General features: G+C 37.4%; 1 protein-coding gene across 7 annotated transcripts in view; it reads right to left on the reverse strand.

Moving 5' to 3' along the window:
• Nucleotides 1-20,442, reverse strand: part of ANK2 (ankyrin 2) — a 679,395-nt gene that overhangs the window by 232,099 nt on the left and 426,854 nt on the right. For 3 of the 7 annotated variants that reach the window (XM_065907337.1, XM_065907334.1, XM_065907333.1), the window contains exon 1: nt 2,616-3,032. The exons of 1 other annotated variant lie outside the window; for it this stretch is intronic. In XM_065907337.1, the coding sequence (XP_065763409.1) occupies nt 2,616-2,750 (135 nt within the window). In that variant the 5' untranslated portion in view covers nt 2,751-3,032. Of the gene's footprint in view, nt 1-2,615; nt 3,062-20,442 lie in introns of those variants that run through there. 3 more of the 7 variants (XM_065907338.1, XM_065907335.1, XM_065907339.1) reach the window with 2 other exon arrangements.

Consider the following 20,442-nt stretch of genomic DNA (forward strand, 5'->3'; position numbering starts at 1 on the left):
GTATAGCAACTATCTTCCAATTTAAAAAAAATTTTTAATGGATAAGTCTATAAGTGAAATTTCAAATATACACACACAAGAAGAAATTCTTTTTGCTTGCTTACTTCCAACACAATTCCTAGTAATTGATTTATTCCTCATTCCTATACTTATATATACAAACAAATGTCAGAATATTCAAAATTCTAAGTAAAAACTTAAAAGAAAAGAATGAAGTATTAATTTACATAAAGCCCAGCAATTTTAGAATCTTAAATTTATATTTTCCCCATGAGTTTAGTTCTGATTATGAATAAAGTTGGGAAATTTATTTATTTGAAATTTTTGGTCCCCAAATACAACAAACTCTATAAAACACATATAAGTTAATTTTTCAGAAGAAAGAAAGTGCTAAGAACCTCTGCTTCTGTTTTTCCCCTTTAAAAAAGAATATTATAAAAATATAAGTTAATAAGAGTTGAATCTCCTAACTGAAACATCGATTGTGATAAGCCTGAATGATAAAAAAAAAAGACTAATTAAGATATGTATTTATCTAGATGATCTAAGGAGTGAGTGACTTCAGACTTATAGTACCCATTTAAAAGTAAAGAAAGATGGTAGATTACTTATATCTGGAGAACTTAAGCTAGAGAGAACCACATATTTTGCCTGCTATTATTGGTATTAAGAATTAATCTTTTTTGCCCATGATTAAAGTGATAAAATCCTGAGTAGAATATCACTTCATAAGGTAGACAACAGGTGCATTCCACTTCTGCCATTTCTTTCCATATCACAGCAATCATTATATACTCCTGCCTGTAAAATCTTTGACAGAAGAGTTTATTTAACTATCAGCAGGTTAGAAGTATATTATTTAATTCACAGAAATTAGATTGTAATTATTTTTTTAAAAATCAACTCAAAGCTTTTTAGAGCTAATATCTATATTAAAAGATTTTTAACAAGGGAATGAGGTCGCTATTGGTTATTTCTTCTTAAAAAGCTTTTTTAAATCATTTTCTGAATTCAGAAGTTTTAAATGAATAGGCTTTTATATGGACTTTTAAAGTACTTTTAATTTACTTTCATTCTTTACATTTTCCTTATTGGTTTTTAAAAGGTGAAAACACAGAATAGAGTTGTGTCACTTAAAAATAAAGTATTAGCTAATATTTTAAAGAATGGCCTAAATGATAAATTAATGAAAAAAGAACCCCTAGAAGCTATTTTTCGAAGAAGGTAGTCATTGCTTAGAAAATATAAATATATAATGCAACTACGCAAGCTTGTAGAGGCTACTGAACAGTTACCCAAAAGTTCACCCTTTCTAGCCCCTTCAGGCAATAACTGCACTCCAAGTGGCTACTTGGAAATTCTGAATGACACTCCTGGTGGATGTGGGAAATTTAAACCTTAAACCATAGCCTGCGACAGCCCCCGGTCACAAACCCAAGCTATTTTTAAGGCAGGTGCCTTCCCTCCACAGGGAATCACCTCTCTCCCCACCTTTTTGCTTCATCTCTTGCCTGGGTGGCTTCTTTCTAATTCCAGAAGCACCATCTTCCTTTGCACTACAGTACTGACAGACTTTCTTTTCACCGCTAACTACAAATGCTGGCCCTACACGTTATTTTTATTGATAACTTCTTAGTTTCTCTTTCCATTTCACTGGGGTCTGACAGAATTTCAATGCTGCAAAATTATGAAGTTCATCCAGGTCAGAGTAAAAGTCAAAGAGAATAGAGTCTCCTGAGAGTCCTCACTCCTGGAAATGTCAGGCAAACACTTCAAAGTATTAATACAAAGTATGCTTCTCTGATTCGGAAATCCTTCTTATCTTAGTTTCATGGCTTCACTCTGAAATAAATGCCTTGCAATGCAGGTCAAATTCCTGCATCTGACAGATCAAAGATACACTTTATCCTCCAGCAAAAATGAAAATAAAAATATTTCAGAAAGATTTCTGGCCCTCTCCCCCACCAAAAAAATTCAAAATAAGCCTTTGTAACCAGTTTAAGGATCCTACCATAACTGAATTATTAAAGCATGTAAGTCAACTTAAATAAGTGATGGCTCGACTTCTCCAGGACTCTGAACAAAATACTATTATCATAATCAGAACAGTATTTAAAGGGCTTTTCACTGAGGTCAATTAAATATTAGAAGAAAAAAATGCCTTTATAAGCTGAAACTGGGATTTGAACTTAGCATGTGCTTTTCAAAAATAATCTGTGATCCTAATGAAAAATGAACTATCAATATATAAACAGGCAAAATAAATTAACACGTTGAATGTAAGTGAATCTGTGCAATATGGCTGCAAGTCACTCCATAATAAAATATATATTCAGCTTTGCACTAAATTTTAAATTAAAGAGATGGCATCCTTGTATACTCCCAAATGTCAGTTCATAGCTACAGCCAGATCAGAAGGTACAAACATGAACCTTGCGGATCACGAAGAGGAAACAGCAGCAGGCCACAGAACCAGAGGCAGTCAGCTGGTTTGATCATATTGGTTTTATTCTGTCAGCTTCCTTCCAGGAAGTTTAGAGGTTTAACCAATGAGGTCCAATGTTGATTCTTAGGCCACCATCCTCCTCTCCTCCGGTCTGTAGCTTAGAACTTACCCGCGGCCCAAGTTCTTTGGTGTCCTCGCTGTTGCAGCCGTAGTAGTCTGGGGTTCTGTCCAATTCCTGCAAGTGTCCCTGAGCTCTTAGGCTCTTATCCGCATGGCAAGACGGGCAGAGAGCTGCATTCCCCATCTCAGCTCCAGTCTTCCCGCTGTCAGCAGGCCCGTCCTTGCCCTCTCTGCTCTGTCCAGGGCTCCCAGGGGGACACTAATGTGGACGATTCATCCAGGCGATCCTTGGCTCCTCTGCTCAATTCCCCTTCACGCCCCTCACCAGTTCTCCCCATCTGCTGGCTGGCTTGCTGGTGTCAGAGAGAACTCAAAACCCCAGCAACTGCAGGCTGCCTTCAGTGACCATTTCCAATTCAGGCGCTGCCAGTCTATTTTTACACCTACCAGGCCAGCTATGCATGTCAATGGAGCTGGGGGGGGCAAGGCCAAGGGCGGGCAGGGGAGGGGGCGGTGTTGTTTTGCTTTTCACCATGCGAGCAGCCTGCTTTACACATGGAATTAAGTTCCTGCTGCGTAAAATGTCTCCACATAGAATTCCTGCATTACTCAATGAACGCCTTTGATTTTTCCCCCTCAGTCTTTCTACTCACGCAGAACACCAAAGCTGCTAACCTCACTTCACCAACATAACAGGTAAAAATTACTTTTGTAATGGCATAAACCAAGAAGCAGCCGCTTACTTGGCTTTTTTTTTTTTTTTTTCATAATCATTTACAGAAGACAACCATCCTTGCAGCATTTAAAGTCCACTGGAAAAACATCAATCAAAATGGCTCATTTTACACCAATATGGATGTTTGAAATTTTTTAAGTTATCCAGTTTTTCATGATCTAGGAGCATTTCAGGAAGAACAAACATTTTGCTTCATTTATAATTCATTTTGGGCTTCCCTGGTGGTTCACAGAATAAAGAATCTGCCTGCAATGCAGGAGACCATGGTTGGATCCTTGGGTCGGGAAGATCCCCTGTAGAAGGGAATGGCAACCCACTCCTGTATTCTTGCCTGGAAAATTCCATGAACAGAGGAGCATGGCGGGCTACAGTCCATGGGGTCGCAGAGTCGGACTGAGTAAATAACTCTTTTTACATAATTTGTTTTAATTTGTACTATTTTGAAAATGTTTCACTCAGCTTTATATAGATATTCAAGAATGGTTTTCAACACAATACATACTATCTTTGAAACCATATTACAGATTTTGAAAGAAATTGTTCCCCACTGAGATGAGCACAGCAAATACACCATAGCTTTTTAAAGCCAACTATGATTTAAAAAAATATATCAAGACTTTTGTTATAGACTAATATGGGTTGATAGAGAAGGAAATGGCAACCCACTCCAGTATTCTTGCCTGGAGAGTCCCATGGACAGAGAAGCCTGGCAGGCTACAGTCCATGGGGTCACAAAGAATTGGACATGACTGAGCAGCTAACACACATTATGGGTTGAACTTTATTCGCCCCATAGAATTTCCTCAAAAATTTATGTATTTAGTTATTTTAGTAGTTCTTCCTCATTTGTTATTTGTTTTGTGTGTGCATATTTTCTCTTCCAAATAGGTTTTTAAACTATTCATTTGTAGGGTCCAGTTTTGACTTTTGTATCATCCATCCATATGTTACATATTAAATAGTAAATGCTTAAATGTTTTCAACTGAATTGAAAATAATCATTTGGGGAAAACACGAAGTAGAAGATACTTATGAAGTAAACACATTACACTTGATAAACAGAGCTCACCTTTCAATTTGTTATTTTTTTAAAAAGCTAAACATGCTTTGTCATTTTTTTCCATTAAAAATGGCATTCCTGAAATAGTCTATCACTCTATATTGATGTCCAAAACCCTATGAATTTGAACCTGAGAATGACACTTTTGGATTATTGATTTTTGTAAGAGCCTCACGCTGCCTTGTTTTTTTTTTTTTTAACCAATCCTGGTTTTTGCTTTTGTTTTTGTTTAACCTTCCATTTCTTTCCTTTTTTAAATGGAGGATAACTGCTTTACAACGCCATCTTAGTTTCTGCTGTAGGACGGTGTGAACCAGCTATCCGCTTGTGCCACACGCATGCTCGGTTGTATCGGACTATTTGCAACCCCGTGGACTGTGGCCCCCAGGCCCTCTTGTCCATGGGATTCTCCAGGCAAGAATACTGGAGTGGGTTGCCATTTCCTCCTCCAGGGGATCTTCCCAACCCAGGGATCAAATCAGCTATAAGTATACATATATATGGGCTTCCCTGGTAGCTCAGCTGGTAAAGAATCCACCTGCAATGCAGGAGAGCCTGCCTTGATACCTGGGCTGGGAAAATCCCCTGGAGGAGGGCATGGCAACCCACTCCAGTATTCTTGCCTGGAGAATCCCCATGAACAGGGGAGCCTGGTGGGCTGTGGTCCCTGGGGTTGCAACGAGTCGGACACGACTGAGCGACTAAGCACAGCACAGTATATTTATATAAATAATTTTTTTTAATTGACTGAACCAACAATATTAGGACAACAATGGGCAGTGGGGTAGACATGATTTCTTCATTCATGTTAAAGAGGAACATAATGTAAAGACTTAAAATGTTAAAGGTTTGGATGAAGGTATTAAAAAAGATGGAGCTTCAGTATCAGTTACATGATTGGATTGGTAGCTGAGATAAATCAAGCAACGCCTTCCATGTTGCCTGAATTATCTTTAAATAAACTATTTGCATAGTATGGTAATTTTCCATCAAATGTTCCATGTACTTGAACCATGTACTGTAGGAATAAGGTAAGCTATGATGTTTAATGATGTGGTTACAAACTCTATCAAAAGGATATGCTTGATATTTCCCTCTCTTTTCTAGAAGGTACTTAAAGCCTTACAATGCATTACAAACTGTTACAATGGCTGCTTCTTCCTGACTATATATGAACTATTTTACTCAAAATATAAGTCAAGGTTTTACCAGTCATTTATCCCCACCTTTAGAATCAATTAGTTGACTTTTTTTATACAAGAAATTTAATATTCAAGCCTTTTGATATAGAATTATGCAACTTAATAACTGGAAGCAAATCCTAAAAATTCTCTCTAGCCTCCTTGAGCCCTCATTGAGCTGAGATCTGAAAATCGGTACTAAGCCATGTTGAAAATAAGAAAAAAATAACTCCTCCAGATGGGAAAAGATGTTCTTAGGTGCTTGATAAATACTTTTACAGTGCTTTACCAGCATGAAGTCTTCCCTGGCACATTTCTGTCATGTTAATACATCACCCATTCTACCACCACTGAGCCTTAGATTTTGTTTTTCAGCCACGCATGCCTTGCCATTCCTCTACCAATACAAGTTCATTGTCTTTTGCAAAACTCTTAAAATTCACTTCCTCCCGAAAGTCTTAATTACATCTATGTTAGTCTCTTTTTCTATTTGTTCTATCTTGAATAAAGTTGAGACTACCATTGGCTCTCGTCTTTTTACATAATGTTATTCATCTCTCTCACTGACCTTCTCAGAGGTAAAACACACACAAGAGTATTAAATGTTTGTTAAGTAAATGAATAAAAGGTAGCTGCAGAAAGGAGCACAATTTGTAACAACAATATTTAACTGGACTACACTGACCTAAACTTCTCCATTCATACATTAACAGTGACAGATTTAATCATTATAAACATTTTAAACATGACAAATCTTTAATTTTATTTCCAGATCTGCAATAAACACCCTTTTTAGTCTTTGAAAAAAATATTAACAGTGTTTGGGTGAATCTTTCTAGAAAAGAATTTGTAGTGCTTTGTTACAAAAGAAAAAAATTCCAACAAAGAAGCTGTTAACAAAATTTAGAAGATACTTTTTCTAAATAACTAGCCATCAATCTTCAATCCTTTTCTTACATTTTTATGCCAGGGACATCTTCTCATTCTTTCCCTAGAAGAGAAATGTCATGTTTGCTGACTGTAACATCCACGCTGCTATCATCTGAGCGGCCCAAAATATGTCCCATAGTGGTACCAAAATCCCATTGCCAAAGTTCAACGGCTAAACAAAAATGGGCAAAGGAAAAGTACACAAGACCGGTGCTCCTGTAACTGCTGACATTTTCTATTTTCTGGCTTTTAGATTTAAAGTAGTGACTTGGAAGATACGATAGCTACTAAAACAGAACTTCCAACAAACAGCTTTCACATTCCAAACTTTGCCAGTGGTCTGATGCTTTCAGTCTGATCAAAACAAAACGAAGAGAAAGGTCCACAGAAAAAGGCATTACTTCAGAAGTTAAAACATTTCCAGTTTCACACCTAGTGCTTAAGTAAGAGTGACTGCCAGACAAGTCTGTTACAAAGTCTTGGGTGATGTGACAATGTATATACCTCACATGGTGTCATCTAGAAGGTAAGTTAGAGCATACTGTGTACCACCCATGTCCTGACAGCATGCCCACAGACTGCTAGGATCTCTGTGGGTACAACAAGGGGTATGCTTTCTGCTAGGGCAGAACAATGTCACCACTGTTTCTCAAAAATGTTCCAAAGTCATTAGGGCAAATTACTCAGAAAGCAAACATTTGCATGTTTGGCCACACTTGGAGCAGGATACTTGAACTTGGTGTATGATGTAGAAAGTGAAATTAAAGACACTTGTAATGTGACATATTTGCAATATCTTCATAAATTCCCAGGCACTTTTACTGTTATTATTTCACCTATATTGCTGTGTTTCAAATCCATCAAGAGAGAAGTGACTCAGGACTGAGAACAAAGACCATCTTCTCAGCTCTAATCTTCTGAAAGTAGCTCCTGCAGTCCCTATGGTAGCAAATCTGAAAACCACCCACTGTAGTTTTACATTTCACCTCCTGAGTAAGAAGCAATGGTTACAGAATCATCAGAAAACTAACACCTTGGAGAAGAAATACCTGTCAAGGTTCTACAAGTTAACCTATAGAGTTAGATCCCAGCTTCTGCAGAGGCATGAAAAGACCTCATAGCTAGAAGTAACTAATCCTAGATTTTGATTTTACCACTAATATACCTGTGCAGATGTATCAAATCAGGGCTTTCATTTTCTCTTTTCTAAAATAAGGGGGTTAGACTGAATGATTGCTAGATTCCTTCCAGTTCTGAAGCTCTTCACTTCTATGAAACAAGTTAACACTTGAACATACATCTAACACAGGTGATGAGTGAAGGTGACATCTGTTTAGTTCATTAGAATTAAAAACAAACAAAAAGAATAAGAACTACTCAGCGACTTCCATCACAGGCCCCTGTGCTAGGAGCTATGACACATAGCATTTCCCTGGGAGACTCATAGAGAAAGAAGAAAGGACCATAGTGTGAGATACGGCCAACTCTTTGTTGGGATCCAGGAGCTCTACTCTAGGACGTAGACTCTTCAGCTTTTGCCCAACCCTTTCTAAATAATAGCCCCACTGAAAACTTTCAAACATTTTGGAAACTGCACCCTGCCAGTATTCTATATTTCACAATTTGTAATGGAACTTTCACTTGGAATGGCCTCATTCACCAAAATGGGAGTGGTAGGATAGCTTTATAGGACTTCGTATGACATGTTTTTGAAAATCAACTGCAAATGCTAGTAGGGGTTTCATTTTCCCTCCAATATTTTGATTCATTTGCTCTTAAAGGCCAAGTGCTATCATATTAGAAATGCTGAAAGAAAAATATTTTGCCAAAATTCTTGAAAGTGGCAAATCAGAAAGAAAATTTCACTCAGAATCATGGAAATTAATTTTTTTTCCTCTCTTCCAAGTAGTAAGGGTTTTTCAGGGATATCTATCACACAGATGAAAAATTCAAGGTAGAATCTCTCTTAATCTGAACTATCATGTACAAAGTATACTGTTCTAACATGATATTTAGTTAACACTTTGATTGTATTTTGAAGGCTACTGTTAATATGTAAGATTTATTATACTTCTGCTGAATTTAGGGACCTGCTTAGATTACAAACCATCTCTGTCTTTCTGCTTGTTTCCCCCAATTCAAGACTAACTGCTATGGTCAAATGTATTTATCTGATTAGAGGAGTACTTTGTTACTCCTGTTGTATGCAAAATTCTCCATGCTCAAACACACGAAGCCAAGGACAAGTTCTTCTAACTTTGGGGACCACTGACCTGTGGAAATAAAACTGGAACATTTTGTGCAACAACTGAGGCAGCATGCTATTTTCTCCCTTGTCTGGGTACATTCAATGTCATTTCTTTGACTAGAAGTTAAATATATAATGATTTTCACCAGTTGGAACTGTTATATAATTGATTGATCAGAAAAACCGTTGCATAATTTATAGATCTACACTAGATTCCCTGTAGTAATATGTGACATAACTTTTCTAATTGAGGTCACTTCAAAGGCGTTTTACAGTTTATGCTGTACATAAATTAATCAAGATGACTATTGCCAAGCTATTTATTTGCCCACAAACATCAAAAAACCGATTTAATTTTACATTCCTGCCAGTGATTATTTTCATTCCAGACTGCTGGCTCTTGACTTCCAGTATATAAAGGAGGACATTCTTTAATAAACAGTGCTAACAGCTTGAGAAGTTTTCCAAAGGCTACTCCACACAATGCCCACCACAAAGTGGGCACTCAATAAATGTCTTTGACTGACATTAAAGAGACCAAGAGGCAAGAAGTGTAGGGTGTGCAAACTCAGTCTAAAGGGCCATTTGACCAGCTCTATGCCCTGTCATATTAAACTGGATTTTGAAACCCAACATGAATAAAACAATTTAGCCATTGTGCACTCCTACTTTTTCTGAAGAAAACTATGTGTGTACATAATACGCAGAAAGAAGTAACAACTAGAATAGGGGTTCCCGACAAGCATTGTTTATAGAGACGGCCAAGTGACAAAAATAAAAAAGCAGGTAGAAGTCTCTATTACAATCTGGCTTTAGTTTACCAACACTTCTTGTAAATTTCCACCTGTAAACTAGAAAGACAGCTGACAAAGCGAATCTGAAAAGGACTCTGTTAAGGTGATTTTAAGATCAATGGATGGTGCGGAGCACAACTGTGGGTCAGTTAATACGGAAAGTCTAGGGTTCAAAGGCACAATGTTCTCCAAGGCTGCGGAGAAAGCTGATCAACTCTGTTCTGTAGACTGTTTGCCACAGTTCTCTAGACCTGCCTATCAAAGAGGTCTCTGACCACCACAGTGATTAGACACAGGACTTGAACCTTAGGACAAGATAAACAGGAGAGCTGTACTAGTAAGAATTTATAATCAATCTCTTCAAATAATGTTCTACTATTAAGCATATAGGAAATCCCACTATGAAACTCAAATCAATTATCCATGACTGAGACAAAAAAAAAATAAAAATTTACTTATCCTCCCCATACTTCTCAATTCTCACTTCATTCAGAATCTGGACAATGTTTTCCTTTGATGGGTCACAGGCATTGAGCTACATGCATTTATAGTCTCAGTTTGTACATTCACTCTGGAGGGTCCAGAGAAATAGCAACTTTTCATCAGCTTTGGGGGTTATGCCATCCAATATGATGGTTTAAATGTTTTAATCTATTTGTCATTACTGCAAGAATGTCTTCAGCTGTAAAACAGAGTCCAATTCAATGCAATCATATACTCAGATATTTTAATTTGTTGGTCTCAAATATTTTAAAATAATATTTTCCAAACAAAATAAGGGCAGATACACACACACACACACATATACACACTGCATTTGAAACAGACTGTCAGACGATAGCCAAGTATTGATCAATCTAGAACAAACTGAACTTCAAATTAAATATTTAACCAAATTGGAGCAGATATGAGTATTTATCAAAATTACAAATTAAACTGAATTATTATTAGTATGGTAGCTGATATTCTTGTAATATATTAAAACATTGACACAACTAGTTTCATCCCAAGTGTGACTGTAAAATATGGTATTACTAGTTTTTGTTTAAAACTACTTGTTGAGTGTGCATTTAATCAAGAATTAAAAGAACTACAATATAAGATGATAGACTAAACTGAATTTATTTCAAAGGCTGTGATAACTTAGAGCACCAGAAAGCAACTGAATTTCATTGTCCAAATGATAATTAATTCAGAATCTATTTTAAGCTCTATCTAGAACAAATGTACTCTATGCACCTTAGTACAAATAACTTTATTTTTAAATATTATTTATACTACAATATTCTGATCAGATGTAGAAAACAATCTTCTGGTAACCAATGGGGGGGGGGGGAATAAATTGGTAGATTGGGATTGATATATACACATGTGAATGTGAAAGTTGCTCAGTCATGTCCAACTCTTTGCAACCCCATGGACTGTAGCCTGCCAGGCTCCTCTGTCCATGGGATTCTCTAGGCAAGAATACTGGAGTGGGTTGCCATTTCCTCCTGCAGGGGATCTTCCCAATCCGGGGATCGATCCCAGGTCTCCCCACACTGCAGGCAAATCCTTTACTGTCTGAGCCACCAGAGAAGCCCATATACACACTACTATATATAAAACAGGTAACTAATAAGAACCTGGTGTGTAGCACAGGGAACTTTACCAGCACTCTATAATGACCTATAGGGGAAAGAACCTAAAAAGGATGAATCCATGTATATGTAGAACTGATTTACTTCGCTGGACAGCAGAAAGTAACACAAAACTGTAATCAACTATACTCCAATAATTTTTTAAATAAATAAATATCCTGATTAAATGTCAGTTATTCTCCCTTTAAAAGTGGAAAGATTTTTTTTAAGTTTTAAGTAATGTCCTACATCTTTTGAAGGCAGAATAATTTTATAGCCAATCAAAAACCATAAAAATTAAAATATCATAAAATTAATACTGAAAATTCAAGTCTTCATAGTGTCAGTGTGGTCTTATGTCCTCTGAGCTACAATGTTACTGGCCACATGTTATCAAAGAATGAATACTGGACAGAGTGCTGCTAGCTGCCATGTTGAAACTTATTCTCATCTGTATAATAATGAGCTACAGTAAACAGACTCTTATGCTAATACTTGTATGTCTTTAATCTTTAGAGTTATAACCTATAAATCATGCTACGAGCTCAGCAAATGACATCTTCTCTGCAGAAGATAAGAAAGAAGGGAAGGAAGGAAAGAGGGAACGTAAAAACGATATGAAAACACAGATCTGTTTTGAAATCTTGAGTACTTTTAAGAGAGGTTATTTAAAAAATCTTTTAAAAGAAAAGTTTTTCCTTTCTAATAGATCTTAAAAGTTAGTATTTAAACAAGCTCAGGGCTTTCCTGGGTCACTGAAAGTCTCTCCTCTGAGCCACTGCTTCCCCCAAACCCACTCCCAAGCCTGTCTTGCCCGCCCACTGAGCAGAACCCTTGCACACGTGTCGCTCCAGCTGGGAGCTGCTGCTGTATTACCGCTCCCTTTTCCATACACCGCGTCCTGAAGAGGCTACTTCTGTACACCCCTGTGCTACTGCGTTACATCCGGAGTGTGTCATTTCCTAGCTGCTTTACCATCAGTTCAGTGCAGCTGCTCAGTCGTGTCCCTGACTCTTTGCGACCCCATGAACCGCAGCACCCCAGGCCTCCCTGTGCATCACCAACTCCTGGAGTTCACTCAAACCCATGTCCATAGAGTTGGTGATGCCATCCCACCATCTCATCCTCTGTCGTCCCCTTCTCCTCCTGCCCTCAATCCCTCCATCAGGGTCTTTTCCAGTGAGTCAGCTCTTCGCAGGAGGTGGCCCAAGTATTGGAGTTTCAGCTTCAGCATCAGTCCTTCCAGTGAACACCCAGGACTGATCTCCTTTAGGATGGACTGGTTGGATCTCCTTGCAGTCCAAGGTACTCTCAAGAGTCTTCTCCAACACCACAGTTCAAAAGCACCAATTCTTCGGTGCCCAGTTTTCTTCACAGTCCAACTCTCACATCCATACATGACCACTGAAAAATTCATAGCCTTGATCAGATGGACCTTTGTTGGCAAAGTAATGTCTCTGCTTTTTAAAATGCTATCTAGGTTGGTCATAACTTTCCATCCAAGGAGTAAGCGTCTTTTAATTTCATGGCTGCAATCACCATTTGCAGTGATTTTGGAGCCCCCAAAAATATAGTCTGACACTGTTTCCACTGTCTCCCCAACTATTTCCCATGAAGTGATGGGACCAGATGCCATGATCTTAGTTCATTGCTATACTGAACTGTAATCATCTTTTTACATGCCTGTCTCCTTCACAAGAATATGAGCTCATTATATATTTATTTTTCTATCTGTCTTCAGTGCTTCTGGAATGCCTCTGATATAGCAGATACTTGTAATTGATTATTAACTATATAAAAAAATAAAAATCTTCCTTAATATATTTAAAATAAAATTGGTTTTTAAAAACATTTCTTTCATTCATCTCATTAATATTTATTCAGCAGTATAAGCCAGGTCCAAGTGTATCATTTATATAAAAAGAGGCAAATGTGTAATATTTCTGATGTACACACAGAAATCCTTCAATAAATCTCTGAGAATGGCAATCCACAGCAAACTATTCTATTACCAGTTAATGCTCCTTGGTTTTGTTCATATTATTATTCTGTCAGTTCTCATATGACTGTTTTTTCAGATGTTTGATTTTTGTCATGAAATAGTCTAGGCACTGATCCTACTGGTAATCATTTGCATATGAGTAGGAGTGAAGAGAACAAAAATACAAATGACCACAAAATTAGCCACAAACCAGAACATGGTTTATTAAGTAAGAGAACACTATTGATTTTTATCATGGATAGTTCATCCATGCCTAAAACCTATGGAGAATAATCACTGCTAATGCCAGAAAATTGCAATGACTGTTCTCTAGAGGACCAAATAGATTACTCTTACAATGAGTGTTTACACACACACACTCCTCTGCGGTTTGGCCACTCTGGGTCTCTAATGCGTTACTTGTGGTAGAAACCTCTTTTCATTCCATTCTTTCCACCTGGGGTGCTGCTCTGTGCTCTTTCACTATTGGCTCTTTTTTATTGATGATGATAGATTATCAATAAATCCCTGCCCTTACTGTCACATCTAATCCTCTTCATGGTTATCACCTCTATACAGTCAGGACCTCCTCTGACACTGCCTCCAATCTATGAAACCCACTTCCATCTCCTCTCGCCAGTTTTTATTTCTTCACATGTACCCTCACTTCTAATATATCTAACCTTCAGTGAAAAACACTAATATTTGCAGACAACAACCAATAATACAGCAAATCCATAAGTGCAAAAACACCCCACAGTGATCTGTCTACAGTAAGTACTTACAAAAAAGGTTTGCATTTTCTATTTTAGTTCACAAAAAATCATCAATTAAAGTGCTCAAGTGGAACTCCCCAATATTTGCCACTATTAGGTGCCAGTGATTCTGATATATAATTGTAGTAACTGTGTGTCCTGAAGAAAGGAGCACCATAAAAATTCAAAGTCTTAAAAAAAAAAAAAAAGTCTTGCCTTCTTTTTTATGATAATTCTAAAGCTCGAAATTACAATTTACCATTTCTAAATCCCTATGGCAATAACATTTATTCCTAACTTCACATTTTAATAACTCATAGGACTATATTGCAAGATTCTAATCAGATTTTTGTCAAATTTTAATAAACACTTAGGTAATGTTTTATTTGACTGACTAAGAAGCATGTTATGACATCGATAAGTGCGAATGTAGCTTTCATTAGCCACTGACATTTTAAAATGTCAATTTTGCTGAAATATGTTCTTTCTATTTTAATAACATTTGATTTTAGCTGCTTTGGGGATCAAATGTTAAAAATCATTTCTTAAATGTTTCCTTTGCTTTGCTCTGGAACCCAAAATAGTTCAGTTTATTATTAGCCCACACTAAGGTACAGCACGATCGATCTCTCTGTGTTACAAAGATAACATTCAGATACTGGTCCTCACTGCTCAGCAAAGCCGAAATGGTACCCAAAGACCTTTATGTGCTATATACCTTTTTTGTGTTCAGAATTAACAATGCCTCAGTGATCTTCCTTTTCCAGTTTGTTTTGTATTTTTGTCCTTGGGTTCTCTCTATGGTCCAGTGAAAAAACTAACTTTCAAGAAAATTTAGAACCACCTGCATCCACAGTTTGATAAACTGACTTCAGATTAATCAGCTATGTGATACAGCTCTCCAAGACCTACCTCATCTGTCTTCCACTCGTACAACGTATTTCTCTTAGAGACATCTAGGACTTAGACATCTGCTTTGATGTTATTTTGATTGTTGGAGATGCAAGTCATACTTGAGCACTTAATAATTTTAATCGCTTTGTCCTTCTTTCTATAACCTTAGTATTGAAGAACTTGATATGGTGTAAACCACATTAAGACTCTCAAGAGGCTGCTCTATCCTATTTGCTTTGTTCCTGGAAATGTCAGGAATATTTTTATGTGTGTTGGTGTTATATATCCTACATCACAGCTACTTTTCTCTCAAGCATTATAGGCAGATACAAGTTGTCGAGAGCTTTCCCTTTTTTCTTCCTTAAACCTCATTTTCCCATTCGACAAAAGGGGATTATAATCATTTCTACTTGATGGTGTTGTGAGAGCTGAAATAAGTTGCTACAGAAACACTTAACATAGTGCCTGGCACACCACATTGTTCAGGAAATGTTAGCTATGATAAATTTCCCTCATCTTTATTTTCCTTTGTTTGAATTGCACTTGTATTTATTTATCTGTTCTACAATTTGGTGGTACTAGTGGTAAAGAATCCGCCTGCCAATGCAGAGATGTAACATAAGCAGGTTTGATCCCTGGATTGGGAAGATGCCCTGGAGGAGGAAATGGCAACCCATTCCAGTATTCTTGCCTGGAGAATCCCATGGACAGAGGAACCTGGTCGGTTACAGTCCATGGGGTTGCAAAGAGTCAGAAATAACTGAGCATCTGAGCATACACACAATATAATTTAAAAGTACTGAAAAAATAGATGTTGTGTCATAGTACACACCAGCATGGTTTAGAGAAAAGGCATGAGCTCTGGAATTGGATATCTGCGATGTAATTGCCCTGAGATTTGGGGGAAGATAAATTAATCTTTCTAAACGTCATTTATGCACCTGAAAAATGAGGCTGAAAATATACTTCATTGTGGGAATCAAATAATATAATGAATAATTGTTTTTTTTTAAAAAGTACAGAGGCTATATGGTCTTATTTCTTTCTAGATCCCACTTTCTGCCTCCATTCATTCTTAATTTCAAAGCAAATGGGTCAAACTTTCCCAGGTTTCCACCTAGTGGTAGCTGACAATGAAGTCATTTTCAGGAAAAGTACCTCCTGCTCCCCTGTATCATTCACCAACCATTTGGAAGCAAGACCTTGAACCTTCATCTGCATCTAACGACAACCAGTAATGATGTCATCCCCAAAATATAACTTCATCTTTATCTCCATGTTGTCACTGAACATGGATGTCACCTTCCTTCTAAATCTAGTCTGTGTGACCAAAGCTGCAGCGCCTCTCTCTGGGTGGAGGGTTGTCATGAAGAAGGCTGTAGGTGGTATAGCTTCCAAGGTACATTTATGACACTTTTCTTTCCAATACCAAAGCTTTGTCCCATAATCTATAACACTGAGTCATATCATCCTGGCCAAGAAGAGATGTTTGCTTGATTGCCAAGCAGCTGACATCCCCCATTGCTATATTCCCCCTGCCCAATAAAAACCCCAGGGTTTCCTGCTTTCTACATTGCAGATTGGGTGATTATGTGACACCACAGCTGGAATGGGCTTCCCAGATGGCTCAGTGATAAAGAATATGCCTGTCAGTGCAGGAGACCCATGTTCAATTCCTGGGCTGGGGAGATCCCCAGAGAAGGAAATGGCAACCCACTTCAGTATCCTTGCCTGGGAAACCCCATGGACACAGGAGCCTGGAGGGCTAAGTCCCTGGGGTTGCAAGAGTCAGACATGACTTAGTGACTAAACAACAGCAAAGCCTGGCATACCTGTCTGGGCCCAGACTTTGCAACTACATGGGTCTAATGCCAGACCCCAAATGCTCCCATCCATCTCATGAGCTGTCTCCCTGAGATTGTGCCATCAGGCCTCAAGCCTGAGTGGCGAGAGAGAAAGTAGTGCTGTGAAATGATTCTATATTTTAAATGTCGATACTTTTTAGCTTACAAAATTTGTTTTTAATTTCACATACTTATGAAACGGATGCATTCTTTTGTTAACTCTTACTAAAATGATCGTTCCCTTAAGTACACGAAGTACATACTACAATAAGACTACAACACTCTAACGTCAATATATTGAAAACTCAGGGGAAGAAAAAGTAGAGAGAGAAATAAATAAAATTTTGAGAAATACAGATGCATAGAATCTAGGTACCTATGTGCATACATATACCTATACATCATACCTTAGGAACAGAGTTCCAAGGATAGGTTTTCTCAGGAAAGATACTACTTCAAAATAAGCTAGCTAAAAGAAGGAAAAACAAAACAAAATAAAACCTCTAATCAAGTTGCAATAGAATTTATCATCTTGTGACATCTCAGAACAGTGTTCTATTTTTTCTTTTATATGATAGAGATAATCTGCTAGTCAACTTCACTTCTCTGGGAGGTCACACTGTTGACCTATGTACTCCAAGGAATTAGACAATCATTGAACTCAAAGAAGAAAGGGGGAGGGGAAGAGCCTTTGAACCATTAAAACTTTTATCTTTACAAAAGCTATATGAAGTTTTTGTATGAAGTCTATATTTCATTTTTATATCTTGCCTGGGTGTGTTTTCACCCCTGAATCTTTCATGAAAACGAATGTGGTTTCACAAAGAGAAAAACTGCTTCTTCAGAATATGAAGACTCACAAAGAATCCCATTTAATTCTACCATGCTTTTGTGTATAGGAAGGTCAGAAGGTTTTAAACTCAGTTACAATGTACGCTTGTTGCAACAGAAGTGTGCCTTTGGTGTTCTGTTCTGCAGGTTGGTCTCCACTTGAGAGTCTATAAAATATACTGACATGCCACAGGTTCTTTGCCAGTCTTTAAAGTCTAAATGAGCTTCACAGTTCCTTGCTTTATTTTTGCACTACAGTGATGTGTACACTTTCCAGTAGCTTTCCATTGGAGAAAGCTACACATCAGAGAGCTTCCCAGGTGGCACGAGTGGTAAAGAACTTGCCTGCAAACACAGCAGACGAAAGAGACATGGGTTTGATCCCTGGGTTGGGAAGATCTCCTGGAGAAGGGAATGGCAACCTATTCCAGTATTCTTGCCTGAAGAATCCCATGGACAGAGGAGTCTGATGGGCTACAGTCCATACGGTCACAAACAGTCAGACATGACTGAAGCGACTTAGCATGCATGCATGTGTGCTAAGTCAGAAGAGAGAATCCTTCAGAAGTTTTAGAAATCACTGGAACCTTGATATATCTCACAAAGGATAAAATCATGATTTCAGTAATGCAGCCTATACCTAAACAAGCTACATGTATGGGTCACTGGCATGCAGACACTTCATCACAAGAGCTTGGGTAACATTCATCAAAATAGAGCAGGAAGAGAACAGGAAAAGCTACTGACTTTGGCCAGCTAAGCATGCCATTATTGTGTGTGAACAAGGATCAAGGTTAAGAGGAGAAATAGGGCAAACAGGAGTTATGAGAGAGTGCTGCCAGCCTAATGGAGCAGACTTTATGCACCCAAGAGGAAAGATTCAAGTACTATGAAGACAAGGGAATTTGCACTGAAAACAGGAAATCAATAGTTTACAAAATTATTAATTTATAGTTTTAAACATTAGTGTGATTTTTAAGATGCAAATTCTGTGCATTAGCTTTTAAGTATACAAAGGAAGACAAAAAATATTCTTCTAGAAAAATTTTTGTCCCATCCTTCATAATATCTTTAATTTCCTTGTTAATAAATGTAATTGAGAATAGTTTTTCACAAAATGTTAAAATTTCTGGTTCTGTTTCATTCTGTGATAACTGTTTATGCTACAATCTACAAGTTGCCCAAACTTTTCTTCCTAGGTTTGATTCAGAAGACTAAGTTATGACAAATTAGAGTTGATGACACAAAAATAGTACTTAGATATTTAGAATTGGTAGGGTATCTACTGTGTCTTAGGCAATGGTGACACAGTATAGGAAGAAAATCAGCCATTATTATGGACACAGCAAATTGGTCGAATTCCATGATACCAGGGCCTGTGGGACACTGTTCTCATCTTATACATTAAAACTACAAAGTACATAGGCTTAAAGAAAGAACTTTAGTCCTCCCAGGTAAACACATTTAGTTATCACTGTATCATGCAGTCACTTACACAGAGAAAAATGCATGGAACGTTAACAGAAGTACTTATGTGTGCTCTGATCAGTGGACAAGTGCTCTCTAGAGGAGGTTGTTGGAAACAGCTCAACTTACAAGGTCATCATATCCTTGATCATAGCGATGAATTTAGTGTCAAGAGTGAACCAACATTACACATATAAATATTTTACCAAGCTAGACTGAGGTAGGCAAGTAGACTACTAATGGAAAAGAAATCAGAAAGGAAAAAATTTACTGAGTTTGGCCATTCAGTAGGAAAGTAAATTGAAACTAGAAATGAAGTGTACTTTTGGGAGGGACCAGGGATTGAGTCATAATTTGTGAGGTTATTATCTGTATGTGGAGAGCAGATGCCTGCTTCTGAAAATAATCAGAGAATTAAGTATGGCAAATCAAAGAGAAAGTCAATTCTCATGGCCAAGGTAGGAAAAGGACTACTCAAACATACACTGTTACCAACGAAACGGAAGGAACATAAGTTCTGCAGATTCATGGTGTGTGTTAATTTACCAAAGCAGCAGAGAAGCAGTACAATTATCCCAGGAATTCAAACTATGTAAAATTATAATTTTGCACACCAATGCGAAGACGAAAAGTGCTCAGCAAATGTTAGTTGCCAATATAATTTTATCACCAGCAAATAAATATACTTACACACATTACCAAAACACCTCAAATACCTATTGAGAAGACAAGTTGTTTGATATAAAATATTTTTTACTCAATCAAAAATCTTTACCAAAGTTTAGTTCGTAGTAGTTATTACTTAATTATTTTATCCAAGGTACTGCAATATGCCAAAACATATCTGCATTCATAATGGAAATAGAGAGGAGGATTAATGGGAAATGAAGTGTGATAATATTTTTTAATGTAACACAAGAAAGAAGAGAAATTAAAAAGTACAATATAAAAGAGCTTCTGGGTGGCTCTAAGTGGAAAATGTTCAACTTTCTAGCATAATCATGAGTTTCTTGATTGAGTTTCACAGAGTTTTAAAGATCATTGGAGGGACTAAATTGTTTTGTAAGCTCTTATGCAACTTACTATAGAATACACAATCCAGAAGGCTCATGTGTGAAAGCTAATTAGAGTGATTAAAGAGACATGCATCTCAGTTATCAAGCTTCCTTTGATGGCAAAAAAGATTTCTCATATTAGCTTACTATAAATTCTTCTTCCAGTGCTGTTTTCTAGTATAAAAGTCAAAAGTTCTGAAATATCGCCACTTGTGCTAAATGGGTGAGTGTGAGCGTTTTATGTTATATACAAAGTCCTTTCTATGGTTTGATAAAGTGTTTGCAGTTACAGGGTTGGCATCTGCTCCTGGTCCCTTGTCATCTGCTTCCTCCCCATTAATGACAGCTTGTGCTCTCACAGATGGCTTTTTTCTCCACCACCCACGCCCAGTCTTTGACTCCTGTCCTTCAGAGCCCACATGTTTTGCAGCCCCATGTTTTGTAGGTAACTGCCCTGAACAAAAGCTCCTCATTTCCTAAG

The sequence above is a fragment of the Muntiacus reevesi genome, chromosome 16 (assembly GCF_963930625.1).
Source record: "Muntiacus reevesi chromosome 16, mMunRee1.1, whole genome shotgun sequence".
NCBI classification, from domain to species: domain Eukaryota; kingdom Metazoa; phylum Chordata; class Mammalia; order Artiodactyla; family Cervidae; genus Muntiacus; species Muntiacus reevesi.